The sequence below is a fragment of the Danio aesculapii genome, chromosome 7, assembly GCF_903798145.1.
Source record: "Danio aesculapii chromosome 7, fDanAes4.1, whole genome shotgun sequence".
Classification (NCBI taxonomy): domain Eukaryota; kingdom Metazoa; phylum Chordata; class Actinopteri; order Cypriniformes; family Danionidae; genus Danio; species Danio aesculapii.
In genome coordinates this window covers 64158513-64180206 of record NC_079441.1, presented here as the reverse complement: position 1 = coordinate 64180206, position 21694 = coordinate 64158513, and the positions used below count along the sequence as shown (strand labels likewise).

The window sequence follows — 21694 nt, the reverse complement described above, 5'->3', positions numbered from 1 at the left end:
AATCATTCCAGAAAATGTGGGAAACTCCTTTGAACTGTCTTGGCATTGATTATAATTCTACTATGTATCCTTAATTGTACACACCACAATATTGTAATATTGTTTTGAATTACACCACACTGCTGTTTTTAATTTCATTTATTTAGTTTTATTTATTAATTTTTATTTTATTATTATTTTTTTGAAATCTTATAATTTCTATTTATTTATTTTTCTTTTCTATTTTTTTCTCTTTTTTCTCCTTAAAATAATGTATACTGTTCATGTTCTACTCAGTACTGTGTACATACAACTAATTTTGAAAAATCCAATAAAAAAATAAATAAATAAAAATAAAAACCTGAAAAAAATCACAAGTACATACGTATTCACAGAGTTAGTCGTGAAGCTCTAAATTGAGCTCAGGTACATTCTGTTTCCACTGATCATTCTTGGAACTCCAGGACTCTTCCTAGAGCTGGCCGGCCATCTAAGCTGAGTGATCAAGGGAGAAGGGTCTTAGTCAGGGAGGTGATCAATAACCAAATAATCACTCTGTCTGAGCTCCCATGTTCTTCTGTGGAGAGAGGAGAACCTAACAGAAGGACAACCATCTGTGCAACAATCCACCAATCAGGCCTGTATGGTAGAGCGGCCAGACGGAAGCCACTCCCCGCCTGGAATTTGCCAAAGGGCATCTGAAGGACGCTCAGACCATAAGAAACTAAATTCTCTAGTCTGATGAGACTAAAATTGAACTCTTTGGAGTGAATGCCAGGCGTTACGTTTGGAGAAAACCAGGCACCGCTCATCACAGTCTAATACTATCCCTACAGTGAGGCATGGTGGTGGCAGCATCATGCTGTGGGGATGTTTTTCAGCAGCAGGAACTGGAAGACGAGTCAGGATAGAGGGAAAGATGAATGCAGCAATGTACAGTGACATCCTGAATAAAAACCTGCTTTAGAGTGCTCTTGACCTCAGACTGGGCCAACGGTTCATCTTACAGCAGGACAATGACCCAAAGCACACTGCCAAAATATCAATGAACGTCCTTGAGTGGCCCAGCCAGAGCCCAGAACTAAATCCTATCGAACAACTCTGGAGAAATCTGCAAAAATTCCCAAAGACAGGTGTGCCAAGCTTGTGGCATCATATTCAAAAAGGCTTGAAGCTGTAATTGCTGCCAAAGGTGCATCAACAAAGTATTGAGTAAAGGCTGTGAATACTTCTGGGTTCAGTTCTTTAATACTGAGATATATTTTACCCTGATCTGGATTGTAAATAATAATGTTAATGATTACAATTATAGATAATATAAATATACATTTTACCTGCCCTAACGGTTCAAACCATTGTTAATGCATATTGTGCCAATCAGTCTATTCAAGAAAAAAGTCTGAAAGCAGCAGATTTTGAGACCCAATAGACATCATGTTCACAAGACTTTGTTTTCTCATTAAATAGGTGTCTGTATCTATATTTTGCCTAAAAATAAAATCAAGTTAGACACATAGTTTGCTGTTTAACCTACAGTATCATCTGAAATAGCTAATCAGAGAATACTGTAGGTCAGAATACACTCAATATCCCTCAAAAAACCCAACACTTAAATACATTTTAGTAATAAACTAGATGTAATTAAACATAAATACATAATGACTGAAGCATGTACTACACAAACTAACAGTTGACCCTCTGATCATCAATGTATAATTCGCACACTGAATAGGCCTGCACAACAACATGCAGTCTATCGGACGAGAACTTGATGCTGTAATATTTCAGCAGTCATTGCAGTGACTAAAAGCTTCAGGAATGTGAGCTGATATTATTTTAAAAGAGTTTTGGCTCAGCTTTTTAAAAAAACAAACACACAGTCAGTTAAAATATGCATGTTTAGTGTGATGGTCTCCATGCTGAATAACCACAACACTGGAACTATGGATGCAGATAAAGCGTACACAATAAATCAGTGTGGTCTGTTAGCACTTAAAGCTTTATAAAGCAGGAACACAGTCATATATATATGGTCAAGACTTAATCTCACCTCCAAAACCCTGATCTGTCTAATGTCCAGCTAGAAAAAGGCCTCGTACAGGGTCACTCTGAACACTATCAGCACTTACAGCAGCTTGAAGGCATTTAGTTTCTCACCTACTTGAATCTGGTTACCGAAGGAATTTTAAAGCTGGATTCAATGAATGTTTAAAACCAGCGTGAAATTAATCAGGGTGGTTTGTATTTCTATGATGTTTTAGGCATGTGCATGTATGTGAAGAGATTGTTTCCTAATGATGATTAACTCAGCTGTTATTAATTTTTATAAATCATGTGTTTTACAAGTTCAAGTTTGGATTTTACAGATATAAAATATTTATTATAATTTTAGTTCAGCAATCAGCAATATATCTGTTTCCCCCACAGTCCAAAAACAGGCAGTTTAAATGAATGGGATAAGCTTAATTGGCCGTAGTGTAAGAGTGTGTGTGAATCTGAAAGTGTATGGGGGTTTTCCAGTACTGGGTTGCGGCTGAAAGGCCATCCACTCATCCACTGTGTAAAACATTTTGCATATATATAATTATTAGCCCCCCTGTTTATTTTTTCCTCAATTTCTGTTTAACAGAGAGAAGATTTTCAACACATTTCTAAACATAATAGTTTTAATAACTCATTTCTAATAACTAATTTATTTTATCTTTGCCATGATGACAGTAAATAATATTTGACTAGATATTTTTCAAGACACTTCTATATAGCTTAAAGTGACATTTAAAGGCCTTACTAGGTTAATTAGGTTAACTAGGCTGGTTAGGTTAATTAGGCAAGTTATTGTATAACGATGGTTCGTTCTGTAGGCTATAGGAAAAATATATCGCTTAAAGGGGCTAATAATTAAATATTTCTGTTAAATATAATTTGGGAAATATCTAAATAAGAATAAAAAATTGAAAGGGGAGCTAATAATTCTGACTTCAACTGTATGTGTGTATATATATATATATATATATATATATATTTATATATATATATATATATATATATATATATATATATATATATATATATAAACACACACACACACACACACACACACACACACACACGCATAATCGTGTATATAAAAAAGAAAATCAAACACAGTTTCAAAAATCCTTTTTGTAAGAGGAACTACTTTCTTCCGCCACTCATACACATCAGCAGCTGACCATCAGAAAAGCAGAAACCATTGCTCATTCACCAACGTCACTTTAGAGCTAGTATCTGAATGATTCTCTAGCGTAATGTCTAAAGTGATGACAAAACAGGTGATTTTGCTCACATTTTAAGATTGAGGCTGAATGGCATGAATTGCCACCAATCTACAGATATTTCCCAGAATTTCTCTGTTGCATCAGTATATCACAATAATTGTAAGAAAAAAAAAACACTTGCAGATTTCTATTGTCTAAATACAGCACTACAAAATACAAAAGAGAGATCGATTTAGAATGTCCCTTACCTGATCAGTATTGATTTGTTCAGCTGTAGTTTGAAACTTTTGCTGAGAAAATGCTGTTTTTCTCCTTTAAGGACTTATTATACGGACTCTGTCGCCATCTTGTGGCAGAACGTCAACTGTCTTTGCTCAGTACCGGCTGATGGCCACCGACGCGCTGAATCTCTGAAATTATGAATATTTAAAATAGGCGCTATCCATATAAACAAAATATTTGCAATCTAAACAAAATATTGCAATCTAAACAAATATTTGTCACCTAAAAAGCCTCAAAAGTATATTATGTTGTCCAACAGCTGCACTATTTGTCAAACTGTAGTGAGTTTATTGATCTGCTGTCCACATGTGTGTGGGCGGAGAAATACAGAAGAGTGAAAAGGCTGCACAAGTTCTGATATTGCAGAATCAGATTCGAAAACCAGACAAGACTGTTGTTTAAATAAATAAATAAATGCAACATATTTCAAAATATTGCAGAAATTGGCACATACACAATATATATATATATATATATATATATATATATATATATATATATATATATATATATATATATATATATATATACATATATATATATATATATATATATATATATATATATATATATATATATATACATATATATATATATATATATATATATATATATATATATATATATATATATATATATATATATATATATATATATATATATATATATATATATATATATATATATTGTGTATGTGCCAATTTCTGCAATATTTTTTGCAAATTAATTCCTCATGTTTTTGACTCTTAAAGTGCTGGTTATCACTGACTTGCATTATATAAATGAAGTCTTTATTATTTCATGATAATTCAACCTGAATGAATATTTCAGTAGGCAGAGACAGGTAAATATACAGTGGGAGTTTTAAATAAAAAATTCAAGACAAAATGTTGCTCAATACACAAAAACACAACTGTTTTAGAGAAAAATTTATGAGTTTTTATTTTAGCTCATGTAGTAGAAGGAAAATGATTCTGCAATTCTTCTAGATTGTATGCTACACTGTTAACAATTTCCTGTAAATCTACAGTAACTTACTGTAAATCAATTACAGCAAAAATACTGTATTTACATTTACAGCACCATTTATCTTGCTGTATATGTATTTACGGTATTCTTTGTATAGCTTCACTGTAAAACATAGTCATTTTCACAATGTAACTTTAAAATACAGCAACATACAGTAAAATACACAGTATATTACAGTTAAATACTGTGTAATTTACAAAAATAGTTAACAGAGTAGACATAAATACAAGCAATAATGATGACAAGAACCTTGATCTTTCTTTTATTGCATGAGTATGGCTTATATAACATAAATAAGGCAACAACACATGTTTTGTCTGAAAACTATACAGCAAAAATGATCATTAAAATCTTCAAACAGTTTTACAACATGTCCGAAAAAGGTGCTACTAACAAAAAGACCATTTACTGCAGTAACGGCCTGCTTTCATGGGGGCACGAAAGCGATTGTGTGAGGGTTTCTGAAATGCAAGCCATCTCTGAAAGACAAAGAGAAGAAGGAAAATAAGAGAGTCTGCATGAGCGAATAATTAGCAGGCCTTGAAGAAAGACAGAAAGATGTCAGACGTGACGTGCGGATGACAGGAACACAGGCAGGCGGTTAAAGTCATGCTGTCAAAAACCTTGCCAAAACACACAGTATACAGCTAGAGTTGGTGTATTATTCCAAACAAATAGATTTTGATCCATGTGTAAATGTAAAGGGATCCACAAAAATGAGAAAAATTCATAAATAAATCAAATGAGATCCGCAAGCGTATGAAAAACGAGTTTGAGCGTTTCGATTCAAATCCACACTGTAAAAAATGCAGAGTTCCACACAATTGATTTGTGTTGAGGCAACATGAAGGAATTAAGTTAACTTTGTTAGTTTTTACAAATGTAAGTGGATTGAACATGAAACAATTGAGTTGTCCCAAAAATACTCAATAATTTTGTTGTTTCAGCTCATTTTAAATAAGTAGTTTGAATACAAAGCAAATGTCATTTTTGAGTGCAGTCGTGTTTGTGAATTAATTAACTTATTTGAGAATAGAATTCTTTTTTTTAAGTTGAATCATTTTAATCAGGAGTCATTTTAACCTAAGTTATACTAAATAGACCAGTATAACTCAAAAAAGTTAAGTTCCAAACATGATTAACTAGCTTTGTTAGTTACAATAAACATAAATCCTCTGGTGTCCTGACTTAAAGGGACAGTTCACCCAAAAATTAAAAAAATGTTTCCAAACATTTAGACATTAACTTTTTATTTAACTTATTTGTGAACATAATTCTTTTTTTAAGTTGAATCATATTAACCTTAGGTGTCATTTTAACTTAAATAACACTAAACTGACTTGTATAACTTAAAAAATTAAGTTCAAAACATGATTAACCTAGTTTAATAAGTAAAATTAAAAAACAATATATGATGTCATGACTTAAAGGGATAATTCACTCAAAAATGAAAATTTACTCCATGTTTGAACTTAAATTACACTAAACTGACTTGTATAACTTAAAAAAGTTAAGTTTAAAACTTGATTAGCTTAGTTTAATAAGTTATGATTAACCTAAATCATATGGTGTCATGACTTAAAGGGACAGTTCACCCAAAAAGGAAAATTTACTCTCTATTTATGCCTTCTCAAGTGGTTCCAAACATTTATGACTTTGACATTTATTTAACTTATTTGTGAATATAATTATTTTTCACATTAAATCATATTAATCAGGAGTCGTTTTAACACAAATTACACTATACTGACTTGTATAACTTAAATATGTTAAGTTCGAAAGATGATTAACTTCGTTTAATAAGTTACGATTAACCTAAATCATATGGTGTCCTGACTTAAAGTAACAGTTCACCCATGAGTAAAAATTTACTCTCCATTTACGCCCTCTCAAGTGGTTCAAAACCTTCATGAGTTTAACATTTATTTAACTTATTTGTGAATATAATTATTTTTTAAGTTGAATCATGTAAACATCAGGAGTCATTTTAACCTAAATTATACTAAACTGACTTGTACAACTTAAAAATGTTAAGTTTGAAACACGATTAACTTAATTTAATAAGTTATGATTAACCTAAATCATATGGTGTCCTTACTTAAAGGGACAGTTCACCCAAAAACGAAAATTTATTCTCTTTACTCCCCCTGATATATGGTTCCAAACCTTCATGAGTTTATTTTCCAGTCTTAAACACAAAAGAAGATATTTAGAAATATGTTAGAAACCTGTAACCACTGACTTCCATGATAGGAAAAACAAATACGAAAGTCAATGGTTTGAGCATTTTTCAAAATATCTTCTTTTGTGTTCAACACAGGAAAAAAGAAACTCAAACAGGTTTGTGATCAGTGAATAATGAGTAAACAATAACCGATTTTTCAGTTTTGGGTGAACTATCCCCAGGGCCGAACGCCGGAGCAAGCTGAACTGGTGCTCTAGGCAAATGATGATAATGCCGCTCTCAACCCGAAAGTGACTGATTCGCGAACTGAAGACTGGGGGGTGGGGTGTTTGGGGGTGTCAAGGACGCCACCCTCACTATTCTGGGGCCTAGGTCATCTCTATGGACGCACCAGCCCTGACTATTCCTTTAATGATCCTCATTTATTTGTGATTCAATACATATTTGTGTGTGTCTCTTTGTCATAATCTATTTATTTGGAATAATGCAACAATTCTGCTTCCATAATAATAAAAAGATACTACAATAAGTGACCTTACAGACAATCACCTTTATAGATCAGGGGAAGACGCAGTGGACAGAAGGGCTAAGTGAATAAAAGAAGGAGAAATATAAATGAGAAGTGACTTACTGTATATGAGGACGCAGCATGCAAACAAGTGTTCGTAATGAGCTGCTAATGCAAAAAATGTGCATTAACTTAATTATCCATGCACGATCAATCTGCAATCACTATTGGTATCACAATCAAACAAGAGTCCTCCAGTGTCAACACACACACACACGTACACACAACACATATCATTAATATGCCAAGTAAATTTTGAGTAGAACAAAACTGCATTATAAAATGGCATACACCTAAAAATCATCATTTACTCACAAACCTATTTGAGTGTCTTTTTTCTGTTGAACAAAAAAAGAAGATACTTTGAAGAATGTTGCATTAACTTCCATAGTATTTGTTTTTCATGCTATGGATGCCAGTGGCTGCGTGTTTCCAACATTCTTCAAAATTACTTTTTTTGTGTTTAACAGAAGAAAGAAACTCAAAGGTTTGGAACCAATTAGCGATAGTGAGTAAATGAGTATTTTCTGGGGGTGAACTGTCCCTTTAATTGCACTTTAAGGAGCTGTAAATGAGTTACTGTAGTAAAATATATAAGTACAGCATCACCCTGCCCTCAGGTGGCACATAATAGGTAGCAAATGGCAGAAATCACAGTGTAATTATTTATACGGAACATTTTACAAGACTGTATTATTTCTGTTTGTTTTATACACATGAATACACACGTTTGATTATGGTTTGATTCGCCACAGTGTCATTTTGATCATTGACTAATATGGTGCATCTGTAAATTGCGTAATGTGACACAAATCTAGATTACACTGTAAGAATATCCTGAATTTAGCAGTTTTCTGTGGTTTGCGGTTCATGTTTTTATTTTTATCCATATATTTACCATTTTGAACTGCATTATGGGAGCTTGATCTTTCTTCCAACAACTTTTAACCTTGAAAAGTTCCAAAAAGTGACTTTTATTAACATTTGTAATAGTTTAAAGTGATATATTGTCTGAGTGGGTGTTGTATATTACGCTACAAAACCTTTTTAATAAACTGCCGGTGCATTTTCTGTTATTTACAGACTTATTTCTCTCTATTTGTTGGTTTTTATACATTAAATTATTCCTAACTATACTAAAAAGTCAATAAGGCTGCATTTACACTGCAGATCTCCATGGTCAATTCCACTTTTGTGACTGTATTAGATTTTTTTTTTGATGTCCAGCTTCTATCATCTTTTAAAAGTGACTCGTATCTCAATGTCTGCATTTACACATCACACGGCAAAGGCAAAATGACTAGAAAAAAAAAAAGAGCGGGCGCCGACTGACAGCTGATAATAAAAGAGTGCTCTTTTCTCCATTCCTCTGTTTAATCTGTTCGCAGTTTCATTTTTAAATTCTTTTTGACAAGTTATTTTACTATAGTTTATGACAGAAAAGTTCTCATTTGGCCATCTTCTTTTAATCTAGGCCTTTTTAAACCAGTAGGTATCTTAATGTAATGTCCATGGCATGATTTATGCATGTGATCAGGGCTTGAAACTTTTTTGATCACCAATAGATTTCCAACATTATTAGCCACTCGCCATTTTAACTATCACACTTTTGTTGTTGGGAAAATATATTTCGTATGCATAAATTTGACTTTGACATGCTAAAATTAATTGATTTAGATTTTGTGTTATACCCACAAGCCTTCTCATTCATTTCACTTTTTGTGTGTGTTGTGTATGCGCTTGCTCAATGTGCGTGCACAAATGGGTTGTGTCGCATTGCAGTTTTTATTTCACATGACTTTTCAGGGCTCAAACTTAAGGATTTACTCAATTTATCTCTGACCACACCAAGTTTTAAATGTGTCAAAACAAGCAAAATATAGCTGTATACATGTGCTTTTTAATTCAACGAAACTTTTCATTAAAAAAATGTGCATTTAAAAAAAGAACTGTTGTCATGTATCTAAAATATGCACATTATTCTGTCCTGGCTAAAAGTCCCAGATCACCATTTAACTACACGTAAACAGGGAGTTAATCTCATATTAAAGCAATGTTATTGTAAAAAAATATGATAATTGAACTATATTAACAAAAATAACTGTAAGCAAAAGAAAGCAGGTAAGAAAACCAAACCATGAATGATAATGAAAGGATGATCACGCGCACACGGTTAATGTTAGGCCTGTTAATAATCTGTTCAAGGCATAATTAAAACGAAAGCAGTTGATCGCTGCTGCTTACAAAAGGATATATTTCAAGGAGCTCTTGAAAGCAGCAGGAATGTGTGTGCACAATTATTGCTTCTTGTCCAGTCTGCTTTTTTGCTGCTTCTCGATTGTAAGATCACACTTGCATGAATATTGGGCCATCTCTATTGTCGAACATTGCTTTTAAGAAAACTTCAATTTAAAAATTATTTCCAACCAGCCAAAGTGGCTAGTGGGAGTGTCAGTCTAACCCGCCACAGCTGAAATCTACCTGCATTTGGCAGGTGTTAATGTCAAGCCCTGCATGTGATGTATAGCCTATGCAACAGTTTTATATTAGTTTGGTTATGTGGTGGCTGTTGCTCTCTCTCTTTCTCTCTCTCGTTAAAATGCTTCAATACTTGTTCTACATGAAAATATACAAGCTTTTTCTGTCCTCGTGTATGAGATTTAAGGTTTGCGACTCTGCTGAAGTTTGTTCCAAAATGAAAGCATCAGACTTAGTCATGGTTTTTAATGAAGTGAGACTCGCATTAACAGCTGAAAATGTAATCTACCTGCTTACACTGCAGACACGAAGGCACAGATCTGATTCATATCAGATAAATTTCCACATATGAACAAGGCCTGAATCTGATTTGAGTAAATCGGAATCCATGTGATTTTTTTCCTGCTTACATGTAGGTGGGCCATATCCGATCTGTGCTACATGGGAAAAAACAATCTGAATTGAGTCACTTGAACCCTGCAGTGTAAACGCAGCCTAATTTATCCGATATGAATCGGATCTGTGCCCTCGTGTCTGCAGTGTAAGCCAGGGGCGTTGCTAGACATAAAGCTCTACTGGGGCACCCCCCCCTCCTCTAAATACATAAATAAATAAAATTATATATATATTTTTTTTATATATAAATATTTGTTATAAATAAAAGTATTCTTGATATTATACAAATTATTGTAAATAATCTTAAATGTAACTGTGATATACTGAGATCATTTAAGAAATCTTTTGCATAAATATTAATTTCATTTAAATGAAATTCTATAGACAATTCAATAAAATACAAAAAAGATGTGTTATAGAATTATCTGTAGTCTTAGACTTGACACATGGCAGATAATTAGGTTTATTAAGTCTTTACCTCCCTGACTCCTCGTCCCTCCTATTTGCTTCATACAAAAAAAATCAGGAGGCATGCTTAGTAAGATCACCATCATATTGTTTAAACTTTATTTTTGTCGACCAGCTAAACAAAAAAGCCTGTTACGCTGGTTTTACAACGCATGAGCAGTGCGTGACAACCAAGTAGGCTACTTTTTTGGCGCGCATGTTAACTACTGGGACTCGCAGCAGCAGAAGAGCAGCGAGTGCGAGAGGCACGCGGGTTCTCTGCGCACACGCTCCGATGCATCAGTTTGCTTTTTGATCAAACACATTGCTTTCACTAACGTTGGTTCAGTTACACATAGAGAATAACGTCTTTATTTCAAAATTACCACTCTTAATAAATACACTTGCATATGAAGTAAATTATATCTCAATGCATTTACTGGGACACTGGAGATTTTTACTGGGGCATGTGGGTCTAGCGACGTCCCTGGTGTAAGCAGGTAGATCGGGTTTTCACCAGTCAATGCGACTCGCGCATCATTAAAAACCATAGCAAATGACATCAAGTCTGACGCTTTCATTTCAGAACAGACTTCAGCAGAGTCCCAAACATTAAATCTCATACACAAGGACTTAAACAGCTTTTATATTGTCATATAGCACAGTTATTTAAACATGTTAACAAAAGAAAGCGCAATGTCCGCCACGCAACCAATATAAACTAATATAAAACTGTTGCATACATCACGTGTATAAATCGCGCCATGGACATTACGTTAAGATGCCTAGAGGTTTAAAAAAGCCTATATATATATATATATATATATATATATATATATATATATATATATATATATATATATATATATATATAAAAAGATGGACAAATGAGAACCTTTCTGTCATAAACTATAGTAAACAGCTTGTCAAAAGCTGCGAACAGATTACATACTGGAATAGAGAAAAGAGCACTCTTTAATTTTTAGCTGTTAGTCAGCGCCCGCTCTTTTTTTCTGGTCATTGCGCCTTTGCCGTTAGCAGAGTAAATGCAGACGAGTCACTTTTAAAAGATGATGTAAGCAGGTCATCAAAAAATCGGATGCAGTCACAAAATCGGAATTGATCATCAAGATCTGCCGTGTAAATGCAGCCTAAAAGCCATTTTGTTAAACTGTAGAGTTGAATTTTCATCATCAAAAGTCCACAGAGCAGAGATCAACATCCCATAATGCAATTCATAACCGTAAATAAATTGAAAAAAACTTGTGAACCACAAAATACAGAAACTGTTCCTTAACAGATATTTCATACACTGTAGAAGTATAAACAGATGACACCAATCTGTGTGCATTTGGACCTGTTCAATGGATCTCTATGAGAACTATACAACTACGCCTGAGAACTCAAATATTTGCTCTTGTGCTGTAGACAATAGGGATGCACATGATAAAGGAAGTCAAATATGTGAGGAATAATTGATTGAATTCTGATAAATATAATGGTTGTGGTGAAGCGGAGTGGCTGTCATTATTTTCTAATAATTCAAAAAACAGGAGTGAGATATTCTGATTATACTATGGTCACCACACCTAATGACACAGTTCAGATTTTATTACAATTGTGCTGTAATACTATACTGCACTAAAATGTACACCATTACTGGCAACCAAAATTGACAGTAATACTGTAAACTTTACAGTATTTTTTTTACAGTGTAGGACAAGTTGCTGTGTTCCAACTTGCCTACTATCCATCCTAAATAATATTAAAAATTTAAAAATCACGTGTCTCCAATCATATGTTGAAATGAGTTTGCGATATTTAACCAGATTCTTGGACCCCAGACCCATTTAAAACGTAGCCTGAAAACCAGAAGCCACATACAGTAAACCAACATCTATCAATACAGTACGATAATTATTATCTGCTTAATTCTATCTCAGTGCATCCCTGGTTATAATTAAACCACATGTGTAAGAGCAGTCTGGTAACACTTTAGTCTGGGGACCAATTCTCACTTTTAATTAGCTGCTTATTAGCTTGAATATTAGTTATTTATTAGTAAATTTAGCATATTCATGCATTTGTTTTACATGAACGTATTATATATACCAAGGGTGTGATGAGACGCTTACTCCAAAACTATTTGAGTGAAATCTATGCCATAAAGACATGCAAACACTGCTAAATATTTTGCTATGAACTCTACTGACTGGACAAACTCTGAGCTTCTGGATGCGAGTATGAAGTGAGGACTAATAGGAGAGAGTTGTTTTAACGAAATTTGATACTGCATGCCGAATACTTCAGTTTATTCTGGACAGCATAAATGATGACGATGATGGTGTCTCCAGGAGTTCACTGTGTGCGTGCGCACTTGGAGTAGATGTGCGTGTCTGTGGTGCTCTACTGACTCATGTCTATACTGCACTTCAATAATGCGACTAAAATAGGAATATGCTATACGAGTATGACTTCCGGTCAAAAGTTTGGGGACCATTTGATTTGTTTTAATTATTAATTTTATTAAATTATATACAGTGCATCTGGAAAGTATTCACAGCGCTTCACTTTTTCCACATTTTTTTATGTTACAGCCTTATTCCAAAATGGATAAATTAAGCATGAAGACAAAGGAATTGTCTGTAGACCTCTGAGACAGGATTGTCTCGAGGCACAAAAATTTCTGCTACTCTGAAAGTTCTACTGAGCATAGTGGCCTCCATCATCTGTTAGTGGAAGATGTTTAAAACCACCTGGACTCTTCTTAGAGCTGGCCGGCCATCTAAGCTGAGTGATCGGGTGAGAAGGGCTTTAGTCAGGGAGGTGGTCAATAACCTGATGGTCACTCTGTCTGAGCTCCAGGGTTCTTCTGTGGAGAGAGGAGAACCTTACAGAAGGACAACCATCTGTGCAGCAAACCACCAATCAGGCCTGTATGGTAGAGTCGCCAGACGGAAGCCACTCCCTGCCTGGAATTTGCCAAAAGGCATCTGAAGGACTCTCAGACCATAAGAAACAAAACTTTCTGGTCTGATGAGACTAAAATTGAACTCTTTGGAGTGAATGCCAGGCGTTACTTTTGGAGAAAACCAGGCCCCGCTCATCACCAGGCCTACAGTGAAGCATGGTGGCAGCATCATGCTGTGGGGATGTTTTTTAACAGCAGGAACTAGAAGACTAGTCAGGATAGAGGGAAGGATGAATGCAGCAATGTACAGAGACATCCTGAATGAAAACCTGTTTCAGAGTGCTCTTGACTTCAGACTGGGGCGACGGTTCATCTTACAGCAGGACAATGACCCAAAGCACACCGCTAAAATATCAATGGAGTGGCTTCACAACAACTCTGTGGATGTCCTTGACTGGCCCAGCCAGAGCCCAGACCTAAATCCTATTGAACATTTCTGGAGAGATCTGAAAATGGCCATACACCGTCGCTTCCAATCAAACCTGATAGAGCTTGAGAGGTACTGCAAAGAGGAATGGGCAAAAATTCCCAAAGACAGGTGTGCCAAGCTTGTGGCATCATATTCAAAAAGACTTGAGGCTGTAATTGCTGCCAAAGGTGCATCAACAAAGTATTGAGCAAAGGATGTGAATACTGATGTACATGTGATTTTTCAGGTTTTTAATTTTTTAATAAATTTGCAACAATTTCCAAAAAAAATTTTTCACCTTCTCATTATTGGGTATTATTGGGTGTAGAATTTTGAGGAAATTAATGAATTTAATCCATTTTGGAATAAGGCTGCAACATAAAAAATGTGGAAAAAATAAAGCGCTATGAATACTTACAAGATGCACTGTAAATAAAATTATTTTGTTCACCAAGGCCATTTATTAAATGTAAAAAAAAGTAAAATTGTTAAATAAATATTTATTAAACATTTATTTATTACTTTTTGTATGTAGTTTAAAAAAAATTATTACTCCAGTCAATATTGCTTTTATTACTATTATCATTATTATTATTATTATTATTATTATTATTATTATTATTATTAATAATAATAATAATAATAATAATAATAATAATAAATATTTGAGTGATTTCTGAAGGATCATTTGATTCAAGACTGGAGAAATTAAGCTGAAAATTAATCTTTAAAATTACTGGAATAAATGATTACATTAAATTATAAACTACCTTTAAACAGTTATTTTATAGTACAATAACATTTCATAATTGTACTGTATTTTTGATGAAATAGTATTTTGATGCCAGGTGTGTGCGAAGCATTTGATGTGAATGAGACTGCAGCTCTGCACAAGACGTTTGGCCAGCGGAGAAATTAAAATGATCGTGGCCAACTGAGCCTGGTTTCTCTCAAGGTTTTTTTTTTTCACTTTCGCCATTTAGTGAAGTTTTTTTTTCCCTCTCCGCTGTCGCCTCTAGCTTGCATGGTTCGGGATCTACAGAGCTGCGCATCGTTGGATTTGCTCTTCAGTATTTGGACTCTCAGTAGTGATTATTAAACCACACTGAACTGAGCTAAACTGAACTGAATTTTAACACTACAAACTGAACTACACTGTTCCTATTTACTATGACCCTTTATGTGAAGCTGCTTTGACACAATCTACATTGTATAAGCGCTATACAAATACAGGTCAATTGAATTGAATTGAATGTGCAGTTCAATTCCAATCCAGCCTCCTGCTAAATTCACGCTCCATCACAACATCACAACTCACAAGACAACTTTTCACCTCGACATGAAATCTCATTGCGATTTAGTCTCGCGAGATCTCGTCACACCCCTAATATTTACCTTAATCCTGCTCCACATCTAAACCTAACTATTAATAAGCATTAAATTAGGAGCTTATTGTGGCAAAAGCCGGATTTCCCTCCCAATGTAAAGCAAAAAAAAAAATAAATTAAAAATCCAAGTTTTTAGAGGGTCTGACTGTGGTATTGGTTACCTAGCAACCAACAGTAATGTTCAGTCTAGTTTATTCAGCAAATGCATTTCTATCTCCCATTATTCACATTAACCCTTTCCCACAAATCTTTTTTGCAAATAAAGGGATTTTTAATTTGACGTTTCCGTCACTGCTTTCATGCGTTACTTTAAAATGCGCATTAATCCTCATACTAAAGTGTTACCAACAGTTTTAGCTTAAAGTCGATCTTTAGGTCAATCACTATAGTCAGCATTTGTCATATATTGATAAACACAGAAACTGTAAAAAGCAAAAATCACATCTACAGTAATAAACCAACAATGGAAATCTATAGGATAAGACAATACATGGACATAAACGTTTCAAAACAGAAAAAAAGAATGCTTATTAGCCCTGTCTTTGTCTGCTACATAGTTAATTTATTCAATTTTTCATTTCAAAAAACACTCTTTTGTACTATTAGGCATGATAATGAAAATATAAGATTGTCTGGAATGTCTGGCACCATAGACTTCCATTGTGCTCCTTGTTTGTTTTTGAGTTGCAATTATTTTCTGCAGTAATCGGCAACATTTCACAAATGCTGTCAACAGATTCGCTTGCGTTGAACCCGGAACATTCCTCCAGCAGCTGTTCTGTATGATTTTCACATGAAGTGTAAACAGCATGCGTGAAGAATGTGACTTCTGTGTTTGTGAATGGTTAACAGAGCAGGCGAGACGTGTTTGCAGCTTGATCGGTCAGCTTTTGTAAGCTTGCAGTCTTGACAAAGAATGATTAATAATTAAAACTAATAATTAAAAGCAAAAATGTCAGTCTTAAATCGTGCACAAGAAGGCAGCTCACTTATTAAAGTGCTTAGTTCACTCTGTGTTTGACACATTTCATCTCTTTACTCAAAACTTTAGGATTGACCATATGCACAGAACACTTAAGCCAGCAGAAATAAGAATGCTGTGAATTTATGTTCAATTTCATGAGGTTACATAAGCATTCATTTAGCTATTGTTGTCAAAATTACCAATACCTTTGCATCAAACCAATGCTTTAATATTAAAGGGGACCTATTATGACCCTTCTCACAAGATGTAAAATAAGGTTTCAGCTCAAAATAGAGCTCTAATGTTTTCTTGTAACTCTTTGAAACTGCCCCTTTTGAGGCTTCGATTCAAATTGTGCATTTTGGTGACTGTCCCTTTAAATTCAAATGAGATTGTGCTCTTTTAAAAAGAGGGCGGAGCTACAGATGCCTATGGAGACTACAGTGTTCATTTGTGCATTATAAAAGTCTACATTTGTAATGCCTCAGTCACTGACATGATCTTCAGCAGGTACGTTGGAAAACTCTTATAGCTGCTTCTCACTCAGGGCTGTTTATGCTAATGAGGGAGAGATCGTCACTGGTGGGAGGGGCTTTCCCCTTCAGAGGACATGGGATGATAAAGGTAGAATGTCAATCTAAGTGTTTCTGTTTTTATGTGTGATTATAAAAAATTTAATGAATACATTTCTATAGCCATAGGCAGGCTATATTTCATACACATTCCCACACAACTGTGTTTAAACCCCTTATAAAAGTGATTTTTGCATAATAGGTCCCCTTTAAAAACTTCTTTGTAGCCCAGTACCTCTGATAAAGGTTACTTTGTGAAGAGCTTAAAAAGTTTTCATTTACCTTTTTTTTTTTTACAGCATTCAGCATTGCAGCCAATTTTTTTTCTAGGTGGTTCTGAATACAGAATTTTTAAAAATTCTTTTCTATTCTATTCTATTCTATTCTATTCTATTCTATTCTATTCTATTCTATTCTATTCTATTCCATTCTATTCTATTTTGACAGCTCTTCTTAAATGTAAAGGTGTATATCACTAATTTTGAACAAGGTTTACTGCAAACAATGCTTTTCTTATTTAGGTTGTTTTGTCTCATTTCTAGTCCAAATATCAAAACATTCTTAAATCAAGATGCATTTTCAAAATTCAACAAAAATATTGTCTTGCTTTTAGAAACAATATCAAAATTAAGTGAGTTTTCCCTTAAAACAAGCAAAATAATCTCCCAACTGGGTAAAAAAAATATTCTCATGTCAAAGTGAAAACAAGATTATTTTGCATTGAGCATTGCAGCCAATCACAGGCATGTTCATTCCAGAATTTGTTTTAGGTGGTTCTGAATACTGAATTTTAAAAACTTTTTTTCTATTCTATTCTATTCTATTCTATTCTATTCTATTCTATTCTATTCTATTTTATTCTATTCTATTCTACTCTATTCTGACAGCTCTTCTTTAATGTAAAAGTGTAGATCACTAATTTGGAACAAGGTTTACTGCAAAAAATGCTTTCTTATTTATTTATTTTCGTCTCATTTCTAGTCCAAATATCTAAAAATTCTTAAATCAAGAAGCATTTTCTAGAAAAGCAAAAATAATACCTTGTTTTCAGAAATAGTGTCAAAATTAAGAGAGTTTTTCCTTAAAACAAGCAAAATAAACTGTCAACTGGGGTAAGCAAAGTAATTTAATGTCAAAGCAAAAACAAGATTATTTGGCTTTTATCTTTGGTAGATTATTTAGCTTGTTTTAAGGACAAACTCATTTAATTTAGACTCATTATTTCTAAAAGCTAGACAGTAATTTATATTTGTCAATAAAAAGCCTCTTGATTTAAGAATTTGTAGATATTTGGACTATAAACAAGACAAAAACCTTTAAGAAAAAACTTTTTTGCACTACAATGACATGACAATTCACCAGAAATGGCTTTCCTTAGAGTTTTTTCTCTTGTTTCTAGTCCAATATATCTAAAAATATATTTTCTTACCCCACTGGCAGATAATTATTCTTGTTTTATGGAAAAAAACCTCAATTTTGCAACCCAGGCTCATTCTGAAAATGTACCCCTGTATACATTTCCACATACATCCCAGGAGCTGCAGTTTTTGTTTTCGCGAACTCACCAGAGGCCGCTGTGTATGCTTTTTCAGATCTCAAATTTCTCTCGACTGACTGACTTTCAGCTGACTGACTGACCGATGGACCGACTGACCCACCCTCCTCTTTCCCCAAACCCAACCAATAGTGTTTTCAAAAGTCTCAATTGACCCACCCACTTCTCTAAACCCAATCAACAGTTTTAAAAACCAATCCAGAAAAAGAAAAGCCACGATTTTTACCACATTCTCACTCTGTTATTTACTTGTTTATTGAATTTTTTGGCTTCTGTTTTTGTCTTACCAGCTTTCTGGAACTGTTCTTGTGCTACGCTCGTTGTCGTGGTCAACTCCTCTCTGCATCTCAAGTCTGCTGACATACTTGGCGAGCTAACTGGTCAAACTGGTACCAGCGGGAAAGCCGTCCATACGGAGGTAAGCGGTCAGCTGGTAAGCGTGAAAAGAAACAGCATCATACCGCCCTGTAGCATTCGTTTTAAAGACGAAATGCAGCCATGCATTCTTCTGGCTACATAATTCACGCTCCCCAGAAATGTATATAGGACTACATTTTCACAATGAGCCAGTGTTGACATTATATTCTCAAACAAAACAGTATATATTTTTTCACTTGTCTAGATAATGCTTCTAGATTTAGGAATTTTTAAAAATATATTTGGACTAGAAACAAGACAGAAACTCTAAGTAAGAGCCTTTTTTGCATTGCTGGCTCATCAAAATCCACAATAACTGTGCATAAGGTCAACTGAGAAAAGCTTTGGTAATTTGCATACACTCCAAACCAAACGGTTCACTTTTACAGTCTGAATCTCTCCAGTTCAGACTGTTTTGTTCATCGAAACACACCTGCTACCTTTTTATCTCAAGATTGTTCAATGTGTGTTTTCTGAACAAATGTCCACTTCCATATTAAACCCATGTATCACACTAAGACCCAGTGGCCCATGTGCTCCTCCAGCCAGTGCTGCAGAGGCTGGAGATTGAACGGTTCAGCCTCGGCGTACATTTGCAGCAGCTGTTCATGGAGAATGGCCAGCAGAGGCAGACTCACGCTGAGCAGCTCGTACAGGAAGGCGTAATCGCCAGCGTTGTCCATCAGGTGGACTCGAGCGGCCCACGCTTTACCATGCAGCCATGTACACACACGACGCGGCACAGCACACACGGTCTGACTGACGTGCAGCGGCCAGCGCAGGCTTCTCTTCACACAGGACAAGATACCTGTGGACTCGGCCTGGAGATGATCCTCACGGCTCTCTGGAGTCCAGCTTGAGCCTCGGTGAGAGCCGTCATTACACGTCTGGAGGAGAAATATGCATAGGTACAGTTAAAGTCAGATTTTTTTCCCTTTTTCAAATATTTCCCAAATGATGTTTAAACAGAGCAAGGAAATTTTCTGAGTAATTCCGATAATATTTTGTTCTTCTGGAGAAAGTATTATTTATTTTATTTCAGCTAAAATAAAAGCAGTTTTAATTTTTTTTAAAACCATTTTAAGGTCAATCTTATTAGGTAGTTTTTTTGATTGTTTACAAAACAAACCATGGCCATACAATGACTTGCCTAATTACTTTAACTTATCTAATTAACCTACTTAAGCCTGTAAATGTCACTTTAAGCTGAATACTAGTATCTTGAAAAATTTGTAGTCAAATATTATTTACTGTCATCATGGCAAATATAAAAGAAATCAGGCATTAGAAATGAGTTTTAAAAACTATTATGTTTAGAAATGTGTTGAAAATGTTTTCTCTTCGTTAACAAGAAATTAGGAAAAAAATATACTGTACAGGGGAGCTAATAGTTCAGGAAGGCTAATAATAATTGAATAATAATGAAAGACTTCAACTGTAAGTATTGAGGAATTATAAGAAAGAGATGTGAAAGAAGTGCCTTTTTTTACCGTATGTAGAGTTTCTGTTCTCCCATTCTTCACTAAGGGTTTCCTTTGAGCAAAGTGGAGTTTGCAGTACAACTTTCCTAAAGGAGAAAAAGTAACCACAAGTAGCCATTAGATATTTCAATGATATATTACTACTTGCTTACTTCCAGGGTCATTTACAGTATATCGAAGTTGATATTTAGCTGCACTATATTGGTGTTTCGTAACATCTAGTTTTTATGAGGTGAGCTGTTAGCCCAACGCTCAACCCCCAAACTGGAGGACCAGGACATGCACACATACACTACGGATCCCGATATATTATGATAAATTAATATTATATTATATTATATTATATTATATTATATTATATTATATTATATTATATTATATTATATAATATTATATTATATTATATTATATAATATTATATTATATTATAACATATTATATTATATTATATTATATTATATTATATTATATTATATTATAATATATTATATTATATCATATCATATCATATCATATCATATCATATCATATTATATTATATTATATTATAGATATATTAGATGTTTCTGTATTTTGTAATTCACAAGTGTTTTCTGTTTATTTACAGTTGTGAATTGCATTATGGGACCTTTATCTCTGCTCTGTCGACTTTTGATGCTTTGATCGACTTTTGAAATTCAACTGTACAGTTTGACAAAGTGACTTTTATTGACATTTTAGTAGTTTGAAATAATATAATGTATAAAAAAGAATATAGAGAGAAATAAGTCTGTAAATTATCAAAAAGAAAGTACTGGCAGTTTATTACCAGGTTTTTAATAGTGTAATATACAACACCATCCCAGACAATATGTCACTTTAAACTATAAAAAAGAATAAAAACATGAGTCACAAAATAAGGAAAACTGCTATAATTTTAGTGTTTATTGTGTTTTATTTTATCTTATTTATTTTATTATTTTTTTATTCTTTTTTTAATTTATTAATTCATTTATTTATTTTTAATTCTTAAATCAATCTGAACCCTTGTATGTTAATTAATAAAAATTAAACACATGTCTTGTGTCAAAAAAAAGGTTATAAATAAATCACACATTAGTAATTTTGTACTATTTTCACTGATAACGTTTTCCTTACCTACATCAATCCTGATGACAACAATCCTTTAATTTACAGTACAGATTACTTAATTCCATTTTTGTTTCTATGAAAAAGCAACCAAATCTATTGTACCATTACTGTTTGCATATTACAGTCTTGCGTGAAGCAATGATTAGAAACATCATTAGTTATAATACATTATATCAATTAAAACA

The 21694-nt window shown here is 33.8% G+C and overlaps 1 protein-coding gene across 5 annotated transcripts in view; it reads right to left on the bottom strand.

Annotated features, from left to right (window-relative positions):
• Positions 1 to 4786: 4786 nt before the first annotated feature.
• The window catches only part of mical2a (microtubule associated monooxygenase, calponin and LIM domain containing 2a), a 143888-nt gene continuing 126980 nt past the window's right edge, over positions 4787 to 21694 (bottom strand). For 4 of the 5 annotated variants that reach the window (XM_056462337.1, XM_056462336.1, XM_056462339.1 and 1 more), the window contains 3 exons: positions 20388 to 20464; positions 19706 to 19784; positions 4787 to 5026 (listed from right to left, as the gene is read on the bottom strand). In XM_056462337.1, coding sequence (XP_056318312.1) covers positions 4953 to 5026; positions 19706 to 19784; positions 20388 to 20464 — 230 coding nt within the window. In that variant the 3' untranslated portion in view covers positions 4787 to 4952. Of the gene's footprint in view, positions 5027 to 7281; positions 7319 to 19705; positions 19785 to 20387; positions 20465 to 21694 lie in introns of all 5 variants that reach the window. The other variant, XM_056462338.1, reaches the window with a different exon arrangement.